General features: G+C 42.1%; 8 protein-coding genes across 8 annotated transcripts; 4 read left to right on the top strand and 4 right to left on the bottom strand.

Annotated features, from left to right (window-relative positions):
• Positions 1–619: 619 nt before the first annotated feature.
• On the bottom strand, positions 620–1,794 carry EAE98_004323 (uncharacterized protein; the record flags this gene model as incomplete). The annotated part of the gene is made up of 2 exons (XM_038951943.1): positions 620–1,522; positions 1,570–1,794. The coding sequence occupies 2 exons, from the start codon at positions 1,792–1,794 to the stop codon at positions 620–622; spliced, it is 1,128 nt and encodes a 375-aa protein (XP_038811479.1).
• Positions 1,795–2,599: 805 nt separating this feature from the next.
• On the top strand, positions 2,600–9,862 carry EAE98_004322 (uncharacterized protein; the record flags this gene model as incomplete). The annotated part of the gene is made up of 5 exons (XM_038951942.1): positions 2,600–2,692; positions 2,828–2,856; positions 2,912–3,786; positions 3,891–7,333; positions 7,418–9,862. The coding sequence occupies 5 exons, from the start codon at positions 2,600–2,602 to the stop codon at positions 9,860–9,862; spliced, it is 6,885 nt and encodes a 2,294-aa protein (XP_038811478.1).
• Positions 9,863–10,523: 661 nt separating this feature from the next.
• On the bottom strand, positions 10,524–12,161 carry EAE98_004321 (uncharacterized protein; the record flags this gene model as incomplete). Its single annotated transcript, XM_038951941.1, has 3 exons — positions 10,524–10,738; positions 10,792–11,566; positions 11,652–12,161. 3 exons carry the CDS (start codon positions 12,159–12,161, stop codon positions 10,524–10,526), a joined length of 1,500 nt encoding a protein of 499 aa, XP_038811477.1.
• Positions 12,162–13,216: 1,055 nt separating this feature from the next.
• EAE98_004320 (uncharacterized protein) lies at positions 13,217–13,520 on the top strand (the record flags this gene model as incomplete). Its single annotated transcript, XM_038951940.1, is given in 2 exon segments — positions 13,217–13,492; positions 13,512–13,520. The coding sequence occupies 2 exon segments, from the start codon at positions 13,217–13,219 to the stop codon at positions 13,518–13,520; spliced, it is 285 nt and encodes a 94-aa protein (XP_038811476.1).
• Positions 13,521–14,220: 700 nt separating this feature from the next.
• EAE98_004319 (uncharacterized protein) lies at positions 14,221–15,078 on the top strand (the record flags this gene model as incomplete). Its single annotated transcript, XM_038951939.1, has 4 exons — positions 14,221–14,403; positions 14,454–14,546; positions 14,593–14,664; positions 14,713–15,078. The coding sequence occupies 4 exons, from the start codon at positions 14,221–14,223 to the stop codon at positions 15,076–15,078; spliced, it is 714 nt and encodes a 237-aa protein (XP_038811475.1).
• A 1,497-nt stretch (positions 15,079–16,575) lies between these two features.
• EAE98_004318 (uncharacterized protein) lies at positions 16,576–18,061 on the top strand (the record flags this gene model as incomplete). The annotated part of the gene is made up of 3 exons (XM_038951938.1): positions 16,576–16,911; positions 16,998–17,832; positions 17,916–18,061. 3 exons carry the CDS (start codon positions 16,576–16,578, stop codon positions 18,059–18,061), a joined length of 1,317 nt encoding a protein of 438 aa, XP_038811474.1.
• A 760-nt stretch (positions 18,062–18,821) lies between these two features.
• EAE98_004317 (uncharacterized protein) lies at positions 18,822–19,420 on the bottom strand (the record flags this gene model as incomplete). The annotated part of the gene is made up of 2 exons (XM_038951937.1): positions 18,822–19,195; positions 19,282–19,420. The coding sequence occupies 2 exons, from the start codon at positions 19,418–19,420 to the stop codon at positions 18,822–18,824; spliced, it is 513 nt and encodes a 170-aa protein (XP_038811473.1).
• A 1,233-nt stretch (positions 19,421–20,653) lies between these two features.
• Positions 20,654–22,415, bottom strand: EAE98_004316 (uncharacterized protein). The gene is made up of 2 exons (XM_038951936.1): positions 21,989–22,415; positions 20,654–21,888 (listed from the first exon to the last, which is right to left on the bottom strand). The coding sequence occupies exons 1-2, from the start codon at positions 22,082–22,084 to the stop codon at positions 21,367–21,369; spliced, it is 618 nt and encodes a 205-aa protein (XP_038811472.1). The 5' UTR covers positions 22,085–22,415; the 3' UTR covers positions 20,654–21,366.
• Positions 22,416–22,719: the final 304 nt, after the last annotated feature.

The raw sequence follows: 22,719 nt of genomic DNA, 5'->3' as shown, positions 1-22,719 counted from the left end.
CCTCCACAAAACATATTCTTATGTTCAACTCCATCTCCAACCATGAATGAAAATCCATTCTTCTCCGAATATAATAATTATACACATTTAGTTAACGGGGTGCCGCCCAGTACGTTTTTTTATATCTCAAGGTGATGCCTCTATCGTTCATCATTAGTATTATTATACTAACAAAACTTCTCTGGAACTGAGATTTACTACACAAGGAAAGGAACATTTTAATACCACTCAAAGGGATTTTCTGGCTTGAATTCCCACTTAACTTATCACAAACCTGATGGTAGAGACAATGACTAGGTTTGTAAATACATCCCGGAAGTGTCATTTCCAAACAGAAGCTTGCTCCTGCTGCTAAAATTGGGAAATGTCAGGCACGATGGCTGTTACTTTAATTATTAATGGATTTTATAAACGGAAGGGAGCGTGTATCATATTCTATTTATCGGTCTACCAATGAAATCCTAGGTGGACATTTTTTCAAGAGCAGAGATCATGGAAGCGTAGATAATCTGACAGCACAAATTCATATGACCATCAGTTTCCAATTCTTAGCTAAGAAATAGTCTGTTATTTACATAGGTTCACGTGTATGGAGACATATCAATTTGAAATCGTAATTTTATTCATAATTTTCCGAGGGCATTGAAGTTGTTTGAGATACACTCTTCTCTTGGTCCTTTGCAAAGGTACCTGCCACTATCAATGGGAAACAGGCAGTTGCTTCAACATAAACCTTGACACTATCAGCTCCAACTTTAATTTTTCCCCAACTAACTGCTTCATCAGGTCTTGCTCCAGCATCACTTCCATCGAATTCTTGCGCAGTATTGATGTAAACTGCGCTCTCGGCACCATTTCTCATCAGACAGGCATTTGCAATGTGATGTTTGACTACACCTCCACCTAGAATAATCATTCCTGCTCGCTTGGCTCGTACAGCCATAGTATTTATCTTGCGAATATCTTCAACAAGATCCACACGAAGTTGAGCTGGAGAGGATTTGAAAGTGTGGAAGTAAAGCATATCGCCTAAGGAACCATCGGTAAGTGCCGGGCAGAAAATAGGGATGTCATTCTTGTAGGCCCAATAAAGTAGTGACTCTTCATTATTGATCTCTTTGCCCAATCTTCTGATGATTTTACTGGGGGTCCAGTGAATGTGATTGTCAGTGTCGGGATCTTTTCTCGATTCTTCTTGCTCAGCAAGCATGGTGTCGAGAATGGGCATTACCCAGTCTTCAAATGCGCAATAGTTGTTATTGGGAACAATAAGATTTCCAATACGGTTTTGACCTTTGGCACGTAGCTCAGCTCCAGGAGTAGAGAATGAACCCATGTAGGTGGGACCAAGACATTTAATGATATCTTCTTCGACACCACCGGCAGTGGTGACGATTGCAGAAATGTGACGATGTTGAGCGAGATAGCGAAGAGTACCACGAAGTCCACTTGAGATCAAATTTGAAGTATATCCAAGAAAAATGGTGGTACGATCTGTTGGTTCTGGACCACGCCATGCACGCTAGTAGTGTTAGGTTTTGTAGAAATGATGAGAGAGGAATGACGTACCATATCATTAATTATTCGAACAGCTTCACCAATGGAACTTGCTTGAAAGCCCATATTATTCATACCACTCAATAGATCATCAACGGTTATCGGGCGCCCAGCAAATTTGTTAAAGTCGAGCTCTTCGACTTTTTGTGCATTGACTGGCATTTCGTTTGAAGGGACGAGAACTGCATCCATGACGGAGGATGGAGGTGCTCCATCGGAATTGGATGTTGAGGCCATCTCTGGGCTTTCTATTATGAATATGCTGGTATCGACTGTGATAGAGAGAGATATACAAAATCAAATTCCAAGAAGTATTAATGAATATGTTGTGTTCATGTATATTTTTATATGTCTTGGTCAGGAAATGTGATCAAAAGTTTTGATGCAGGGAGAAGCGATTTGTGGCCCGTGCAACGCATTAACTTTTAGTGGCTCGATTGAAGTGTTGAAATTTTATTCTCCACCAAGAGTCTATGCGCCCTCGTCAAGCCACATCTTGAATGATTAGCTAATATTCCATCCTATGGAGCATTTTTATATTGTGGCTGAATAGTGGAGCACACAACTTGTGCGACTTCATAGGATTAAATCGTTGCGGGGAAATGTTTAAATGCTTGTAGATACCTAGGTACCTGTACCTGCTAGGTAGGCAGGTAATGGGTTTTCATCAGTGTGGGATGATCAAAAATTATCTAGAGTGCAGATGAATCATCCAGTATTTACTAGGTAGCTGGATTCCTAAAGTATGATTTTATTGAATAAGGAACATTTTACTATCAATCCACAAAAATTAATTAAATAGTATCAATTGATTCCTTTTGAAAACAATACAAGTGTAGCTAATCACATGATAACATCCGAAGCTAAGCTCAAAAAACCCTGAGGCTGAGGTCAAAATTCGAGGCTATAAAACCTTGAAGGATCGGACCGCAAACAACGAGATTTGATTGGTCAAACCTTTCGAGCCAAGTCGAACTATATCGGTCGTGCTGCGGGAATGAACAATTGCGGCAACCTCAGTATTCGATCAAATCCATTTCGCATGCTTCTCAAGATTCAATACTGCGCCAGCGACAATACTCAGCGCTGTCATTCAACATCAACACCCACCGCTTACGCTTTTGCCATTATTTTAGTATCCATTTGGTGAACAGCAGCGCCAGACCAGAGTCGTAACTGCAGTGGCTATACCGATAAATACCAGGTAGTCAAGCGCTGCGATACCGACTAAAGAAGGACGACAGGGACTGGGGATTGCTACAAATTGTAGTCTTCCCCTTTTGTAAATCTCATCGCAATGTTTGTCGCTTCAATGATTACTATATGAAAATTGATTCTAACCTTAATCTTTCAGGACTCGACCACACACATCACCTCGCGCCCGCTCTCCAGTGGATCGATCTCCAAGACGATATCTCGACTCCCGCGATTCCGATACCTATAGAGGGGCTGCGCGCGGCGGCGACAGGCGCCGATCGCCATCAAACTCAAGAGCGAACACTGCCGCATTCAATCACAATCAAAATCGAGAGCTTTTCTCAGATAGGCATACACTTTCACGAGATACAAATCGAGATTCATCATTACGCGATCCTCCTCGAGGACCACGGGCTGGATCCAAAAGTTATATCGACCCCCCAAGCGGCCCTAGAGGCAACAGTTTTGGCGATGGATATCGAGGTGATTTCGGATATCGGGGTGATTTCAGAGGTGGCAGAGGTCGTGGTCGCGGAAGAGGTAGCTGGCGAGATGAGAGTAGAGACCGCGATCGGGATCGAGATCGAGATCGAGAGCGTGGCCGAGAGATAGAAAGAGAAAGAGACTATAGAGATATTCGAAGAGACAATAGAGGACCTTTAGTGCCGTTTCGCGATGATCGAAGCCGTGATCGAGAATGGGGTGGTCGGGACAGCTTCAAAGGGCGAAGGCCTTCATCTCCTCTTGGTAGAGGAAGATCTCCTAATTACAATAGTAGAGATACTCGTGACGTACCTTCAAGCCTAGACCTTGATCGTGCTCGAAGAGGCTCACGAGACGGTCCAATGTCTGTTACCTCGCCTTCGTCCGAGTCATCTCAACCATTTGTTCATGGTTATGGTAGAGCAAGAGGAAATGGATTAGCACGTGGACGTGGACGACCTTATAACTACGATGAACATTATCATCGAACTCAAGTCCGCAGTAGATCTCCTGAACCGAATTTTCCACGTAGAACTCAACCATCCGCAAGTAAGTCTCACAATCTAATTACTTTTCCTGTTCTTGGCACTTCAATTGGGTTCCTGTGCATGTTTCAACATGTGTGTTCTATGTATGATGCTGACCATCTGAAGCCCCTCCTCCTCAAGTTCCTGCATTTGGTTCAACTGGAGCATCGGTCAGTGAAAGTCCTGTACCTGGTGTATCGGTCCCAACTGCGCCCCGTTTTCTTGCCGGCCGTGGGGCTCCAGGCAGCCTCTATGTTCCTGCAAAATCTATAGTTCCACAGTCCATTGAAAACCCCCCACTAGACAACAGATCAGACACACAAGTCGTCGCAACACCAGAACACAAATTTGATGAGGTAGCACGAGTTGACAAAAGACGTCGCCAGCGAAAGCCCTTGTTCGGTAGACGCCCACCCAAAATACAGATCAGTGATGATTATTCCGACTCCGATTTGGACCCCTTCAATGATGATGACCCCGAGGATGAGATCAATTTCGAGAGTGAACTAGCGGAGGTTAGGCGTAGCATGAACGATGCTCGCAACAGACCCGACTTACCTCCTCTTGATCAGTTCTTTCTTGTCAATTCGTTTAGGGATCTGCCTTTGCTATTAGATACAAGAGAAGTTCCAGATACTTTGACTGAATCCATTGGCTCTGTATCCGCAAACGATATGCCTTACGCACTGACTGAGGGGGGAAATAAATCTGTATCTGAGCTTGAACCTCACTTAGAGCCTCAGAAAGAGGCCGACGTAGTGTTGGACCCGACAAAAGACATTCCATCCGATTCTAAGCCCTTTGTCGGTGAAGATCATCAAAGTCCAGCTTCACCATTTCTGAAACCGGCCATTCCAGCAGCAACAATCGACTCGAGCGTTAATGAGAAACATCATCGACATTCAAGTCAACCTCCATCTACTGACCCAGAAAAGCCAGCTATTCCCTCTGAGGAACCACAATCACCACCCACTGCAGTCACCGAAGATTCCAATTCCAGTACTGATCTGATCATAAAGGATTCTATCACTAAGGAAGCAGACTCAACGCCAGCGATTAACCCTCCTCCATTGCCCATTGAGAGAAGTCAATCGCCATCTGAAGAGTCTCGCACCCCCATCAAAGGCACCGAGACCAATGTTGATATTCCCCATTCCACAGTCACAAAAGCGGATGTTGAGAGCTCAAATGACCGGTCCACTAACGAGAGTCTCTCTAAAGCTGGTGTATCCGAAGAAAACTCCTCGAAGGATGATGCATCTAAAGATACTGCACCATCTGACATTCAACCTGCTACCGTTGAGCCCACAGAATCCCAACCTTCTACGACCGAGTCATTACCATTACCGCGAACTGATCTTGAAAACAACACCTCCAACAACGACTCCCAAGCTCTCCCTAGCGTAGAGCCTCAACATGCTGGTACGAATTTTTCCAGCTCAGAGAGGCCACCTTCGCCTTCGTTATCAAGAGATTATTCTGAGCGTGTCTTGGAGCCCCATGACGACCAAAAAATTGTGGAGAAATCTACGGATGTAGGACCGCCCGTGTCAAACGAGGTATCAGGATTAGCTGCTGAGAAAGAAAGAAAGTCAGAAACTGAACCAGTTTACAAATTCCCAGTATCTCTAGGGACCATCGATACTGAGATCCTCCCAGATGCTGAAGCACCTGAAGATGATTCATTAATTAGTCCCAGGACTCAGGCTCCAATCCAAAGATCAATGGATAAAGATGCAGATGGTGATCATCAGATGGAGGGTACAGAGACAGTTGAAAATAACGAATCTGTCAATCAGGAGGCAGTCAATGATATGAGCAATTCCGGAGAAGAAATTCGCCGTCTTCGAAAAGAACAAGATGGTCATTATGATTTTGGACCACAAAAGATGCCTTCACCAGTACCACAGGCCCCAGAACTAACGATGGAGATCCCCGAAGAAAGTGATGATGATGAAGATGAAGCTGAACAAGCCGGATTCCAACTTTTACGGCAAAAGCTTGTTCAACAAGAAGCCGCCCTCGAAGAAGATCGCCAGTCTAAAATTCTCGACGCCGTCAAGCACCCCAGGGATACAAAGACACCCCCTCCGGAATCTTTGCCAATGTACGATTATAATAAATGGGACGAGGATCCAGAGTTCTTGAGCTCTCTTGAAATTGCTCCTGATGCCGAACCCTCTCTTACAAGGTTCATGGAAGAAAAAATGGCGCAGAAATGGAGAAGACAACAAGAAGAAGGGAAACTGTGGGCAGACAATTATGCCAAATACCGCACATTTACTGATATGGATTTGGATCCGATTGCTGTGCGAAGTAGAGAAGCATTTGCTAAAGCCCAAGACAGGGAAGCCGAGGAATCGGTCGAACGAGGCAAATCGGTAAATGGTTCAGATCCGAAGACAGAGGGTCAGCGGCGTACTGGGAGTAGATTTGCGACAGAGCACGATATAGAACGTGTCCTTCGTGAATCCGAGCGTGAAGCTAAAGAATCGAAGGAACAGCAAGAACAGGATGCCAGGGAAGAGACCGCTAATTCCAAGGAAGCGAGCATTCCAGATATGTGTTGGGATGATGAATACAAAGAAACTATGTTTGTAGATACTACGCATAAGGTTCCATTTGAGCGATCATTTCGCATGCTTGAATTTGGAGAATCCATCGACAATTTCACGGAAGAAGAGGCTCGCATTTTTCGAGAGAAGTACTCCCATTCTGGCAAGCAATTTTCTGTCATCGCAGAAAGCCTTCCACATCGTGATTACAAGGCCTGCATTCAACACTATTACATTATCAAAACAACTGATGAATGGAAAGCGATCTTCAAGAAGAAAAATAATCAAGTTAAAACTGGTAGGAGGAAAGGAGCGAAAAAATCTAGCGTTCTCATTACCAACATAGAAAATGGAGGCGGCAACGACACCGACGCTACACCAGATGTCGAGAATGGCAACGAAAGACGTCGACCTAGGAGAGCTGCTGCTCCAACCTGGAATTTTGAAGCACCTCCACCAACTGACAATGAAGGCGCCAGCCCTGCACCAACTCCAGCGAAAAGAGTTGCTACCCCAAAAGGAGATGCAAATGGTGACTCAGCTCCACCCAAAAGGAAAGTAAAGGTTCCACGAGAGAAAGTTCCGAAACAACCCAAGGCTAGTCAACTTCTAGCAGCTGCCCCATCTCCTGCTACCCGTAACGATGAATCGCCGAATCCTCCCCCATCAACCGCTGCACCCGAGCCTACTCCAATTAGACCTCCTGTAGCTCCTGCTCGTTTCCCTCCATATGAAAGTATTGTTCCTCAACAACTTCCAGCATTTTCACCACCATTCATGACACCCGAGAGACTTACACCAGCTAATCTAGAGGTCCCAATTGCACCTGAACGTGTTGGATCTGCCCCTCCAACAACTGTTGAATCTCAACCGGATCGTCGTTCTACTGCCCAACAACAAACTTCTAGCTATTGGAGTGTCCCGGAGGTGCATGACTTTCCTGAATTACTACGACATTTTGGTACAGATTGGCAAGGGATTGCAAAACATATGGGAACAAAAACACATACCATGGTATATAACGATATATTTTCTGATTGGCTTGATATCAAGAAAGGAAAACTAGGCCTTAAGCGGCTAGCTAACATTGCTGAACAGGTCAAGAACTACTACCAACGCTCGGTTGATTCTGGAAGTAAGAAAGAATGGGAAGCGATCACTCGAGATGCTGACTCGAAACGTGAGAGAGGCGAATCTACTGGACCGGCACCAACACCAACTGCTCCAACGAAGCGACGATATGACCCCTCACCCGCTCCTCTATCGAGATCAGCTTCTGCTATGGATCTCGATGAACTATCTGCTAACCAACCTATAACTCTTTCTCAAGCCTCCCCTCCTCAACCCGCATTGAGTACTAGGTTCCCAGCTTTAGCTCAAGCTGGACCAGTTCCCCAATCAATGAATCAAACGATAACTCCTAGTTCATTGCCATCCAAACGCTCCCATCATCAGGCTAATCAACACAGCTTATCTCAAATCCCGCAACAGCAACAACCAATATCAGCATCACCATTAGCAACAGCAACAGCCTCTCAGATACAACCACAACCACAACAAATCCAGAGTCAGCCAGTTAGACAACCAAGAGGTCCTGCTATGGGCTTCTTCACGACTGATAATCAACGTCCCACGTTACAGAGTAATCTTTCGCAGCAATCTCAAACTGCTTCACCAATTTCCGATCCAACCACACTTGCTTCTCAAAGATCAGCTCGGGTCGCCGAGGAAGCCCATCGCGAGAGGCAGAAGGCTCTTGAGCATGAGGTAGAACGAATGTCACAGGAACAACAACAAGCCATAAAACGACTAGCTTTACAAGACCAGGCCAGACGAGAGCAGCAGGCTATTCGAGAACAAGCCCTTCGAGAGCAAGCGATTAGAGAGCGAGAACAAGCCCTTCGAGAGCAGCAGGCTTTGCGAGAACAGACACATCGTGAGCAACAGCAGGTATTCCAAAGACGAGAGCAGATAAGGGAAATGGAGGCTATCGAGCGGCAGCAACAGCTACAAAGGGAAAGGGAGTCAAAACAAGAACAGCTAGAACGAACTTTGAAGAGAAAACAAGAGCGTGATCATGAGCAGCGTGAACAACGAGAACAACAAGATCGAAAAGAAAAGCGAGAACAACGAAATTTTCAGATGAAGCAAGAGGAAATTGATGTACGAAATCCACAACAATATGAACTATACTCTGCACACTCTAGCCGTACAGGATCAATGGCACCTACAAGACCCGAGGTTCCATATCCGACAGTCACCGCAACGGAGGTTCGAAGACAAGCACCATCTTTAGCACCAAATCAACAATATCCGAGAAGTCAAGGTGTCAGGAATTTGCTTAGTGATGGTATGAGTGTTGCTCCAAACTTGATTCCATCTCCTTCTCCAGCTTTCGGTCGATCGGGCATTGTTACCCCGCCAATCCAAGAGCAGTATTCAACACCACCGCCTCCACCGGCGGCTGTTGCTGCTATACGTCAGCAAGACACACCAAGAAAGACTTCCAATATCATGTCCTTGTTGAACGATGAATCCAGTGAACCTAGCAGAGCTCCTCCCATAGCACAAGTCCAACCGAAGAGAGTTGGTGGTGCCGCGGCAATTCCCATTCAAAATTCACAAACTCCACCACCTCAACGTTCATTGCAGACTTCACGATTTTCATCGCATTCATCTCAACAGTCGCAACAAATGTCCCAGCAAATTCAACAAAATCAGCAGATGCAGCAGGCTCAACATCAAATATCTTCTCAAACGAATCCACAGCATGGGTATCCACAATCATCTTCTCAATCCATGCATCAACATTCATCCTCCGTGGGTCGCAGTTATACACCAACACCTTATGAAGGCCGAAGTCATGCACCTCCACCAACTGTACAACATCACCAGATGTATTCTCAACCATCTCGCCAAACAATTGGTTCGCAGTCTTCATCTATTCGTCGAGAGCCTTTAAATGAAATAAATGCTCCGAGCGGATATACACGAAGTCCAATTACGAAGCTTAATGAATCACCTTATTCTGCTACTCCTCCCCCTGCTAGTCAACAGATGGCACGTCAGACAATGTCGTCTCCTCATGAAATACCTCAAGCTTCCGATCGTGATATATATAATCGTCAATCACAATTCGCTGTGCCACAACAACCGAATACACCAGTAGACTTCCATTCAGCACCTCAAGTGGCAGCCAGTCATCGATCTATAGCATTCGGACAAAGTGGACAAAGTGGACATCGAACTCCACCAGCACCACGTGGTCAATGGATTCAAGGTCATCAAGTAGGTCATCATGTGCACAATTCACGACAAAATAGTTTCGATGCCCGGAACTATAATGCTGCTCCATCTACATCAGTTTCAGGTCAGCAAGGTTATGCCCAAGCACCTTCCCACCACATGCAATATCAACAACAACAAAATCAAGAGCGCTATGAGCATCACTATGAGAGAGAACGTGAGAGAGAGAGACAGGAAAGGGAAAGAGAACAACAATATTACCGAAGTCGGGATGATCAACGAGATCCGCGAAGATAGACGTTTTTACGATTAGGGTTTTTAGGGGTACATCTTAAATTGTTGGTATACTATATTCACCTGTCAGTTGTTGTGATGATCCACAGGCGTAATCTTTGGTCAAGGATTCTGACGGAATTCGGAAAGTTTTACGAGTCAGCTGCCTGAAGCTACCAAAGTTTGTACAATATGTAAATTGTTAATGAATTTAAGAATCAATTGTTACTTCAATAATCTACATGTGATGTTAGTGACACTGCAATTGTCTCTCTTTTTGGTTTTTGGGGTAATATGTGCTGTGAGAGAGAAAGGTCAAGTGGAATAATGAACAGAGATGCATGACTTGGAAGCCAATGAAGAATGCGAGAGCTTTTCCACCTCATATCAATCTTTCAAGCTTTGCTTATGTTATTCGAATTTTTCACGTTAGTAGTAAACTGGGTATGCTTTTAGACTGGAAGTCAGGAAATCTGCTCTGCCGTTTCCTTTTCCTGTTCAAGAATTTCACGTGTATTTTGTGAAGAAAAAGCTGCGTGCTCTGCAGTAGTGCGGTTTATGGAAGCACATATTGCCAAATTTTACCATCATATGTATCATCCATTTATTGCAAATCTAGCTTAGAAAAACCAACCAAGGCGCTAGCCTTTGCTCGACTGGAGATTTGCCTGTTCCTGAAGTCCCTCTAACGTCGCAAAAGCAGCATGTAATAAAACGATGTGCTGCTGGGACCACGGCTTTCTTCATCGGTGTCTTCATCGTCTACTTCATAGACCCCTGCTGGCAGAACCTCAAGTAGAGCTTCAGCTACAACTTTGACTTTCTCCTTCTCAATTGTGCTTACTTCCATGAATCGAACATCTGGCCATTCCCAGGTGGAAAGATCACGTATATATCCCGCTGGTAAGAGTAGTTAGTTGCCTGATTTAATATCTTTGATACCTTATGCTTACCTTCGATTTCTTCCTCGTTATCTGCAGAAGCAAAATTCTCAAGGGTGTGCTGAAAGACAAAATATACATTGTCCCTCAATTCACCTATATCTAAATTTTCAGTAATAATGTCGTATTCATCTTCGCCAAAAAAGAATTCGATACCCGAACCAAGTGAGTCCGCATCGAATTTGTCGAGAAAGCTACAGAATTTCGTGTTTATTGGCGTTGGGACGAGAATCGGGTCGCTCCATTCTGTCTCTTTCGTAGGAACTAGCAAAAACAATTCCTCTAGATTTGGGAAATCTGCAATTGCTAAACCTGTATCCGATACTTGATAGTCACAAGGCCATTCGATAGATTCTCCTGGTGTTGCAAGACGACGAACTTTATCGTATGCGGGCATTGGTGTGATCAGTATGTCGCTTGGATCCATTTTATTATCATGCCACGCGACGGAGATGTTGTAATCCAACCATAAGGTATCGATCTCCCAATTGACATATATGCGGTTGATTGAAACATAACCGCCCTCGGCTTTTTCACACGGGCGCCTCTGTTCCCAAAAGACACCGTGTACTTGTAATGCTTGATCTCGAGATTCTCTATTGACAGAGAGAAGAGAGCAGGGAGGGGTCTTGAGAATGGAGTTTCGTTCGAGTAGCATCGGCATGTGACCATCGATTTTCATAAGGTCACCAGCGCAGTATTGCCATTGCTCTATTGTGCGTTCTGTTGGCACAATACCGACGCGCACAACTTTTGGTTCTAGAAGATTCAGCTTCCAGATCATTGTCTGTGGAAATGTTAGCAGGAATTGTGAGATATCTTCACGGTCGTCTTTAGACTAGGAGAAGGATACTTGGAAATTCTTAACATACTCGAACTTCAGGAGGAAGTTTAGGGAACCTCTCAAAGATCGCTTCCTCATCTTCATTGAAGAGTTCATCTTCCAAAGCAGAAAAAGCCTGCCTAATCTTGTCACTGAGCTCAGAACTTTTAGACAAGTTTTCATCCTCCAATGTTGCGTAGATAAAATCTAAAGTAGAAGATGTGATTCCATGAAGAGGGTCTGCTGCTACCAGCTCATAACGACGTTCTTTTCTGCTGGCAGTCTCGGTCTTTCTATCAAAAGGGGCACTTCTTGCTTCGTTCTCTGTGCCTTCATCTCTGAGTTCTTGGGAATCTTGATGAGAGGTGCCACTTGTTGAACTTCTGATTAGGTCCAAAATGTTATTCTTGTGAGGTCCATCGGAGTTACTGTTTTTTTCTTTTCCTTCGTCTTTTAGGTGACTCGAAGAATCTAAGTCTTTCTCAGTCTTGTCTTCAAGCTTCATTTCTCTAGGTTCATTGTGATAAGAAGAAATAATACCTGGCGTGTGATCTGTCATATTGTTGTTGTGACTGTTGTTGTAAAATGTGTCGTTTGAAGGCTGGCAGGCTTGTGGATTGAATGGAAGACAAAATTATAAAGATGTACATATGATCATAGGAGTGCCTACTCCGATTTATAAGCAATCGCTTCTTGGATTGGTGTAGAATGAGTGAAATATGGAAGAGTGAAGTTATTGAATGCGTTCGTTCGGCTAATTTGAATTTTGAACCAATTAACATCAGAATTATATGTATAAGCCGCTGTATAAGCATTTCATGCTTCGTAGAGTTAGGTAATATCTAAACGCACGTATCATGATGTTATCATGATGTATGACAGCACTTTACTAGAAAGAGATGTTGATTAGTTGTTTCTGATTGTGGAATCCTTATTAGATGGTGAAGAGATGAATTGAATTCTTTAATGTTTTTCTAGAGCATTCATTAAAATACGTATGTTACGATAATGTAAGATCTGATATTGAACAAGGCGACTAATTTTAAAATTCTAACTATTTTAATATCTGTTTCAAATTAGATAATAAGCAATTCAATGACGAGCAATTCAATGACCAGCAAAGGTACTTAAAAGTCCACTGAATGTTGAATCTTCTATATTGATTCTGGAATACAATCTATAACTAGTAGATAGATAGGTACGTAGCATGCGTTTTATTCTGTTCAATGCATAATATTCACTAAATTGTTCCTGTCTTGCTGTACTCGTGCGTTTGTTGAAATATAAGATAGTCTGATATCCAAGACCACCTCTACACCCTCGGGCAAGGGTAACTCCTTACTCCGAGCCTTTGTATATCTTCATCTTCAACTTCGGAAACCAATCAGCTTGACATGAAACTCCAGCAACTCTTGAAGAATAATCATCAATGATTGCTATATAAAAGGGGTCTCTACTACGGCTTTCTCACTGATCTTCGGAGGACCCTCAATGACCTTTTCCAACCTTGGTATCTTTTTTGAGGAATCTTATTCGACCTCATAGCCAAACCCTACCAGCAAATTTCTCGCCTTTCGAAGTTTTACTTAAATTTCGCTCCTTTCTACCGTCTCTATGTCTGCCAACGAAGATTTAGTGATTTCGGGCACCAAAACAGATTCAATTTCGAAAAGAAGAGATCTCTCGTACTCTGCATTCCGTAATCTTGGCCTCAATTCTGTACAAACACTTCGATCAGGCGTAATTAGTGTAGGAAAGTTCGATTCTAAAACCACTGAAACCACTGTTGATAAAAATAAATTCATCATCACTGTTGCAGGAGAAAGAGTTACGGTGATCACTAACGATTGTGATTTTGGTTTATTTGAGTGGCTTCCAACCGAAATAAAAGTAAGTGAACATGCAGTAGGAACTATAAATGACATGAATAATGAGGAAGAACTCTAACGGAAAGCCCAGCTGAAAATATGGAAATACGCATTCGAAGCTCCAAGAATTGCTTCAATCTCATGCAAATATATGTGTTAGGGATTTAGACGATTATTAGAGAAAAATACCAATTTTCCTTGGATTAATGATCTTGGAAGCTGAAAAACATGTTATTTCCTGATCTGAGCATCAAGTGTGAACGATTTGTATTTTTATCTGATTAATTCATTCATCACAGCTGCACGTTTAATTTCCAACAGGCTTTGTGGCAATCCATACCTCGGTTTGATATCCATTTTTACACATAGCAAGCTATCAAGAGAAGGAACCATAAGAGTACTTGCTTGGAAAGACTTTTGCTACCTAAGCGATGGTGTTTCCTTCCGGATTCTAGGAGAGAATACTACAGATCTCACATGGCCATGCTACTTCCCATTCTTATTCTTTCAACTAATACAACACTTTGCATCACTTTATTGATTAAATAAAATAATTCTCTCATTAATATCATACTGATCTGTCAGTAATCGACAATTTTATCGTCCGACTTCTTATCGCCTACATACAAAACCTCAACTCTCAGTGCTTGATAGCCCTCCCCACCACCTCCAAGTCTGAAAAAAAAGTGCACAACCATAATACCGACCCTCAGCAGTGACTCACATAACGTTGATTGACAATCAGATATAATGAACCCCAATTTGGGCAAACTGTATCACCAATTCACTAGCCGTCCAAAGGAAATGACGGCATGGGAGAATGAAGATTGGATAGACGAAAAGTCGAAAGAAACAAGAAGGAGATTTTACGTCCCCAAAGGCGAGATTTTCTGTCGTGCGCCTAATCAAGATGGGAGTCTATGTGAAAACACGGTATGCCCCGACAGAGATGCCCCAAATTATTTCCAATTAATGATCATTAGAAAAGAGACACGCCTGTGAATCTTTGGCGCCATTACAGAACAATGCATGCTGAATTTAAAGCATCGGCTACTCGCACTCGTTATATAACAAAAGTATATATACATCATAATGAGGTTGCAATTAGCTCATGTTGTGTAGGAACAAGAAAAACGGGTCGAGAAATGTTTCGAGAATCAAGTGCTTCTAGTGCTGCGAGCAAACAATATTGATGTAAGTTTCAGCTCTAACCCCTCGTTAATTAAAGTTAATGTGCAATAGGAAAATGGAACTTGGGATGAGTTGACAGACATGATCAAGAATTATGAGCTGCGTGAAAAGGAGGCCACCCAAATTGAACAGTTGGATGACGATAGCGAATCTAGTGAACAGCATGATCCAGCTTTAATAAGTATAAGACGACCCGTCGAAGAAGTGTTTTCAAAGAAAAATGAGAAGAATGCTAGAGAGGCCAAATCACTTCCCGCTATTGGAAAAGTAATCGGAATTAAAACAGAAAGGCAAAAAATAGTCTCTCTTCGTAAACGAGCAGTTCCTGATACAGGTAAAGAAGGGAATCAAAAACGGGCTAGAATGGAGGAAAAGACTTCCCTGTCCGCTGATGGAATAATTGAGATTAATCCCTAGTCGTACTCTGGTAACGTTTGAAATCAGGCTTGAAGAGACATGTAAGAAAGTAAGTTGCCGTCTAAGTACTCCTAATTTTATCCAGTCGAAGAGTGCGAGAGCATATAAGGTGTGGACTGTGATCCAGTGATTGATGATCAAATACTAAATATTTCTAGGAATCATAGCTCTCTAACATCTCTTCAACCAGGACCCTTTGACTTTCGATGGACATCATGCTCCAGCAGATATCAAAGATACCATAAAAGCGATGAGCGGTACAGCAAGCCTAAGAAGAGTGGTCAGAAATCGGAGTAGTCATGTCTTTCAATAGAGCAATCGAAAGCGACATACTCATTTCCCTGGCCCACAAAGGTCGAGTTGGCTATCCAGCGTTCGAGCATGGCTGTTCCAAATCTGTTTCTGCCTACTCTTGCTACGATCCGTGGCTACAGCGTGTATTTACTACTAGGAATCTGGGGGAGTTTTATCATAAGTAGTTGATTAATGGAAACTTACCCTTCATCTGAAATTTTTAGTTTTAGGCAGTCAGTGATGCTTATTGATAAAAAGTCCATGGCAGGTCGGAACGAAAAACTGGATAGTGACATTAGATTTATGGACAGATATGGACACTCGTTACTTAGCTTGGTTAGCAATGTATTGAACCTCGGAAGAGCTCCCAATACTCAATGATCTAGATATTCCATTGTAGAAAATGACTTTGAACTGCTTGTCGGATGTTTTTGGTTGATCCTTGAAGCCTAACATGGCATGGGATTAAATGAGTGCAGTATTGGATAGATGATTCATTTATCTGCTCTATCGAAAGGACGCCGAGTTTTCGTGGTTGTTGAGGTAGAATGACGAATGACTTTGGAACCCCATGCGCACTTTAGCAGTTCCCTATGAGCTCTATTGAGAGAGGAATTTGTGTTATGTGTTATTTTGGAGTAACATTCAGCACACTTGTAATAAGTTCACTTGCGTTGATACCGGGATTCTTATCAAAGACCGCTAGCTTCACGATCATGCTCGCCAAAAATTTACATCATTTTCTATGTAGCTTGGCAGTGAAGTGATTCAAGATTTTCACTTGGATATGGTCTTGATTGAAAGTCCATGATAATTCACTTCAAGTAATTTGGTTGCTGATTTGAAGATTGATATACGTTTCATCAGAGTGTGAAAGCCCGCTGCTATCATCTTAAGCAATGCAGAATAAAGAAGCGGTTTGAATCAGATGCGGGGGGTTCTTTGACTCTCATTCTACTTTGTTATCAATTCAATCAATTGCAACATATCTATTTTTTAATTCTCATCGGATCCAGGCAGAGCCAGTATCGTATCATGTAGAGTGAATATATATGCTAAATTTGTCTGCACGCACTAACTCTTTTGGGTATACTTCCTTGGCTATTCCATCTGCGGAGTTAAAGTCACAGAACTTACTACATACATAAGAAAATTGCAATTTCAAAATCCCATGGATTTCATAACCTTTTTTACATTTCCAGGATGCTTCGTTTTATTACTGATTTTCAAAGAAAACGACTCGAAAGAATTTCAACAACTGTCACCAATCATGCTATTGTCCACAGGTATCAACAAGCTTCGACTGGAATGAAAGGACCTCACAAAAATCATCTCTTTTTCCACAAAGTAAAGAAAATTTCGAAACAATTATTTTCCAAGGTTTCTAAGCCTTCATTGAATCATGAGTTGGGCACAGATACCTCGAACGCTGGCGAATCACAAAGTAATGGAGAAGTTCTTCATAATGGTGGGCCCTGGGAGGAAGAGGAAGAAGAAAGGACATTCAATAGATTTCAAGACTTGCCAATTGAACTAAGAGTAAGTGTCTCATTGCTACTATCTATTTGTATTTCACAAGACCTCCTTCTCAATGAAAGACAACTGACACTTGTGCATCTCAACAGCTTGACATTTTGGAATTGTACCTCGAAGAACCACGCATTACAACATTGAATTTCGTTTCATCTGATCTTCTACAACATCACTATATGTTTGGAAAGAGCTTTCGTCTTACGTGCGGTTCCTTGCCACCAATCCTATGCCTCAATCATGAATACCGGGATATGTTTCTTGATAGGTTCACCAAGCCAGGAATCACCAGATCGCATACCACTTTAAGCATTGAGGATGCATTAAAGATAATTGCCAATGAGAAACGCAATACCGTCCTACGTGATTCATTCACCGATGGACCGCCGAGTGCGTTTCCCATTTATTCAACGCGTACGCACAGAAACATAATTTACAATCCTCAAGACATCATATGGATCCAAGGAGATTTTTGGCTCGACGAACTACGAAGATCAGCACTTGCTCGCTCAGCTTTTCATAACCTTAAATATCTCGCGATTCCATACAAAACACGACGAAAATCTCTTTTTGAGCTGGAAGACATGCTGAATTTCCTCAGTTGCATAATATCGACGTTTGAAAATCTCCAGGGTATCATGTTGGTACTAGAAGTCGAAGACGTAGTACCAGAGAGACCAATTTACAATGGCGAGATACAATTTTATGCTCCAGAGAGAATTCGAATGGTTTCTAGTGTTCCCCATGATGCTTCTGTTAAATCCCGGAAATCTCTCGCTCAATATTGGAGGAAGGCATTAGGCAAGCCAGTGGCATCGCCAGAAGTAGAACCACTTACTGAGTACTGGTCAGCAAGACGATTGGCATCAGATGCGTGGCTGATACTCGACTTTATTAAGTCGCGGGCTATTGAAGCTGGGAATCGAGGTTGTGAGTACTTTCACTCAATCAAAACATGACGAAGGTCAATCAGGACTTATGAATATCCAGCTAACTAATGGGTGTCAAACTAGTTTCTGTTACTCCCTGGGCAGATCCAAGCGAGGTAGAAAGATGGGAGATACCGTTCATTCAAGTGGTCACTGCAAGTCTAAGTACATCTAAAGGTGAAAAAGATATAGTGCCTACAATCAGAATAGAGGATTGGAATGAGGAATAGGAAAATTGGTCTTGGTGCTAGGAGATATTTGTACAAAAACACAGGGTTGTTTCAAAATATGGATCGTCTAGCAGATGAGTAAATTGGTCTATGGCTGCAGCTATAAAAGCTTCTGTATTTAATTGATCCGAGTTATCGTCACATTGGAAAAGGGTACGATAGTTATTTGTGTCTACAACACATTCTAACAAATGAAAGGGTTTTCATTGAAAAGTGTCTTTCCTGTGATAGTGATTTGCATGGATCAATGATACGAGATCTTTAGGAACCCCTAAAGTGTTGCATAATATCCCATGGTAGCAGAAAATATGATGATGAGGGGTTTCTGATGCAATCCGAATAAGATTTATTTAGCGGGGTCTCGCCTACAGCAATATGCATAGTAGTCATGGTCGCAAGAAAGGGATTTAAATGCAGCAACCACAAGCATAAACGTGAAGCCTCAGCATAATGGAACCAAAACGGATTTTCAAAAAACAGTCAATTCATATCCTTAAATCTGAAGAGTGGGCTTTCCCTGGAAAGCAACGCCGCCGAATCTCTTGACCACTATCGCAAATTCAAGAAAGGTCCAAGAAAATGATTCCGTCACAGTAGATCTGCACTTCACGAGTGCGCCCATTTTTTCCGCATGCTCAAATCGATCTCCACCAGGAAGCTATCAAATTCTGCACTCATTAATTAGTAGTTGCAGCGGAGAATATATCAAAACGTGAACGCCCGATGGACTGTAAAACACTCACGAACACGACTGAAGATTTCACTTCTCGACAACAATTTGATCCGGAGATGTAACCTTCGTACCATTAAGCCAAAGCGATGGCAAGATAAGAGGAAACTTCACCGCGCTACCAAATTGCGAGGCCTGATTTTCATATTGACCAAGAGTAATCTTCTTATCACACACATCCTGAGCAAGCGTGTGTAAAGTTTCTTGGACCACGAAATTTTGGCTAGCAAGACTGATACAGGCCAGACATTCGGATGTCAAGGCAGGCATGCCGGCGTTGCAAAGACAGCTTGCTACTAATTCGTTGCGAGCGATGGGATTGCCGATGGGTGCATTGACGTCTTTGAAAAGATCTACTTGACAGGATTGCCAATGCTCTCGCATTTGCATGCAAGTAGCATCCACTACAATATTGCTTAATTGGAGTTCAGACACGGGTATTTCTTGAAATGACAAGAACTTTCCCAGAGCTTAGGTATTCATTACTCACTGTAGCAATATAGAACGGAAATATTGGTTGATTTTCCCCACAATCCTACGATCGATTGTTTGGATCCGAGAGGAACAGTTCCAGCTAGCGCAGGTATGATGAATGCAACAAGTGCAGAGACAAACAAAAGAACCTTCATAATGTAGAGATGAAAGGAATGGCAAGACTAGTAGATGTAAGAATGCTATGGGTGCTCTTAATTGTCGTCAAATTTGGTTGTGTAGGCTGGAAAGTCAAGATTTTATTGAGAGCTTGTTATTCAAGTGGACACACAGAACTCAGAAAGCTATCTTAATTCTATTGAGGGTGATGGGTAACAAGGGCAATTTTTTGTAGACTGTGAGAGTGAATATTAGACAAGCAGAAATCAGGAATCTAATTATTAGTCACCTGAAACACAATCTTGGAAGATAATGACCGAGGTGAGACCACCTTACTATAAGACAAAATGGTTCGAAAATAAGGTTTGCCTAATAGCAGATGACTATAGCATAACAATAGAACGATTCAGAACGTCAGATGCATACTTGTGCTCGCTAATTGATGTCCGAGGCCCTTGGCAGGGGGGGGTAAACGATAGTGCTTGGCAACCGTCTGTAGATCTGGCACATGGAACTTTTTATCATCCCCTCAAATTGCAAATACAATTGCAGACTGATTATTACATGAAGGTAATTAATGATATTGGGGATGTACATTGCGAATGATCTACACTGGGGTGAAGTCCCCCAAAACCCAATGGTGTATGTGAATTTTTAAGCTTGTAAGATATTTTGAATAGAAAATAAAAAACTCAGCTTCAAAGGTGTTAGATGACATCATCTAAAGACTGGCATCCCGAAAATGATGGCCGGTTCAAATGTTTATTAATCTGCCAAGTTCAGGAGCCTTCTAACCATGCGTTTCACTAAATAGCTCTCAAATATTAATTCAAAGGATAAAATCAGGGGAGATAAGACAGTTTATTGTAAGAGTTCTGGAACCTACTTACCGCACCCCTGTGACAAATGTGACAAAATCCCTGCAAAAATGAGGTTTTCCCATACAAATTATTATATTAGAAATTTCATTCAAATCTTCATATTTTCTTTTCAAAAAAATCGGATATAATAAATAATTATAATCAAAATATAAAAAAATTATTTGAAATATTTTTCATTATTTTTGTTGAATAGTTATATAGTATTGAAATCGAATTTTTCTAAAAATTCTAATATGTAATGTTTTTCCTATACAAAATAAGCGAATTTTCATAAAAATTTCGAATTTTCAACTTTAACTCTTTCAAATTCTATTTAAAAAATTAGAAAAAAATATTCTATTCATTTTTTTATAAGATTTGATTAATTAAATAACACTTTCCAGAAGAATTTCTGATTTTATCTTTTATTATAATAAATAAACTAGGGTATGAAAAGTTGAATAATCTCATATTTTAGCCGGAAAAGCGTTACATGTGCGGTAAGTAGGTTCCAGAACTCTTAATTGAAAGATTAATTTTAGGTGGTTCCTTAGAGTGATTCGATTATAAATTGAAGGACAAAGATTGGTCTACAATCGTATGTCCAGCCCCATAAAGTTATAAAATGAACCTCGACTCAATGCTGTGTTCTAATCCTGGGCTCCTTATGAATATTCAGATTCTTATAAAGTCCCGCCCAATACCATGGTTGCGCGAAGTTTTGGCGCTACTAAACATACCGCACTCGATAGATCCGACTGGCAACACAAGGTTCACTAGAACGCAGAAAGGGGTTGACTTGGAGAGATCTGACAATTCTTTCAAGCTCGGAAAGTAACATGAGCAGCGATTTTAGAAAAAAACCCGCGTGCATTGTAGAAATCCATAGAAAAAATCACAAGTACAACAGCTTTCATTTGAACAACATGAAAATATATCAGCTTGCGAGCTTCTAGCTTGATAAGTCCATCTGATGTCCACGGTCCTTTGTCATATGAACCAGAAGAAGCTCAATGCCTGGCTGCTTCCACAAATTAATTGGTCCTTGGATATTGCCGTTCCCATAATTTCGGAAAATGTAAAGTATTGGTGAGAAAACGTGACCACAATGCAAATGGATACCTTCATACATCAGTTGGGTATTCTTGCTGTATGATGGTATCTCGGTGGTCGCCAAAAGTTCCCCCACCCTGAATCGCTTCCTCGTCAACGTCTTTCTCCCATGGCTTGCGACGCTTTCGTGCAACCGGCTTGGTACCCTGATCCGTCAGAACTGTATCGGGAATATCGCGGATTCCCGGGATTGTGGCACCAGCTGTGATTAAAGCGACGATTTCAGCAAAGGATGGAGGATATGGTGGCGGGGCCTTTTCATCAGCTGTAGTGGTAGCAGGTGGTAGGTCATTTTCATGATCGAGATTTGGAGTGTTGGAAGATGAAGTATCATTTGCTGAACTGGCGCTATCAGGCGCAGGGGCATCAGTAGAAGAAGATGTGGATGGGTGAGTTGCCAGATATGCCTTATATCCATCAAAATTGATGTCAATCTTCTTCTTACGAGAGAGATAGAAACACTGAGCCCGAAGTGTCAATTCTCGAATTTGATCAGGTGAAGATGCATTGCCTAATATAGCTGATAGACCGCCCTATTTTATGTTAATCGATGATATACCAAAATATGTAACTCTGAATGAGGTATCGAGGGCAAATGAAGGAGGTTTTGAAAGAAGATAGCAAGAAGCTTACCTGGAACTCTTTATCGGTATCCCATGGATATGAAACGAGACCCTTGTAAATGCTGATATCGCTGCTTCCTGATTGACCTGAAGTATCTGTCGCCATTCTGGAGAACGAGATGAGATGGTGATTAAGAAAGAAAAGACACAAAGCTGCTGGTGATAAGTAAATATCGGTGTAACATAGAAATTATGGTGGTAAATGGCGACGTTGGCGAGGCCGGCTTATCAGATGGTGGGGTGTTGTGGTGTTGTGATATTATCGAGGTAAATCGTTGATGTGTTTGATGAGGTTGAGTTGTATTGGAAAGATAAATAAGAGGTTTTGATAAAGAACAGCTCTCGGCAAGAGTTAGCTCTCCAATTCACTGCTCTCCGATTCACTGTGTAGAGAAGAATCGTAATAATACAAGTAGTCGATGATGAGGATGATGAGGTGAGGTCACGTAGGTGGTTGTAATAAGGCTGAGATAATCCCACATGGTGGGTTGAGGTGCTTTATAGGTTCGTTTGACTAACCGTAGTGAATTATCAAGCTGTCATATGCCATGCCGTAATCGATAGATCCAACCAATCATATTACATAATCCCGTCAATTGCTGGAGCTTTGGGACGGGTCCTATACCGAAACAGGAACAGAGTTCAAGCGAGCGCTTCCTTGCCGCACCGCACCTTAGCTTTAAGCTTTTCGCCAGAATAACACTCATGCCCTCCACAAAAGTAACACCCAACATTAAACAT

The sequence above is a fragment of the Botrytis deweyae genome (genome assembly GCF_014898535.1).
Source record: "Botrytis deweyae strain B1 chromosome Unknown BDEW_008, whole genome shotgun sequence".
Classification (NCBI taxonomy): domain Eukaryota; kingdom Fungi; phylum Ascomycota; class Leotiomycetes; order Helotiales; family Sclerotiniaceae; genus Botrytis; species Botrytis deweyae.
The sequence above is the reverse complement of the archived record's forward strand: the minus strand, read 5'-3'. Positions and strand labels throughout refer to the sequence as shown.

What these genes read in the sequence shown, in the direction of transcription:
- EAE98_004316 (XM_038951936.1), bottom strand. Translation starts at nt 22,084, where the DNA reads ATGGCGACAGATACTTCAGGTCAATCAGGAAGCAGCGATATCAGCATT. An exon ending in ATACCGATAAAGAGTTCCAG is followed by an intron (nt 21,889 to 21,988) that starts GTAAGCTTCTTG and finishes AACATAAAATAG; the next exon opens with GGCGGTCTATCAGCTATATT.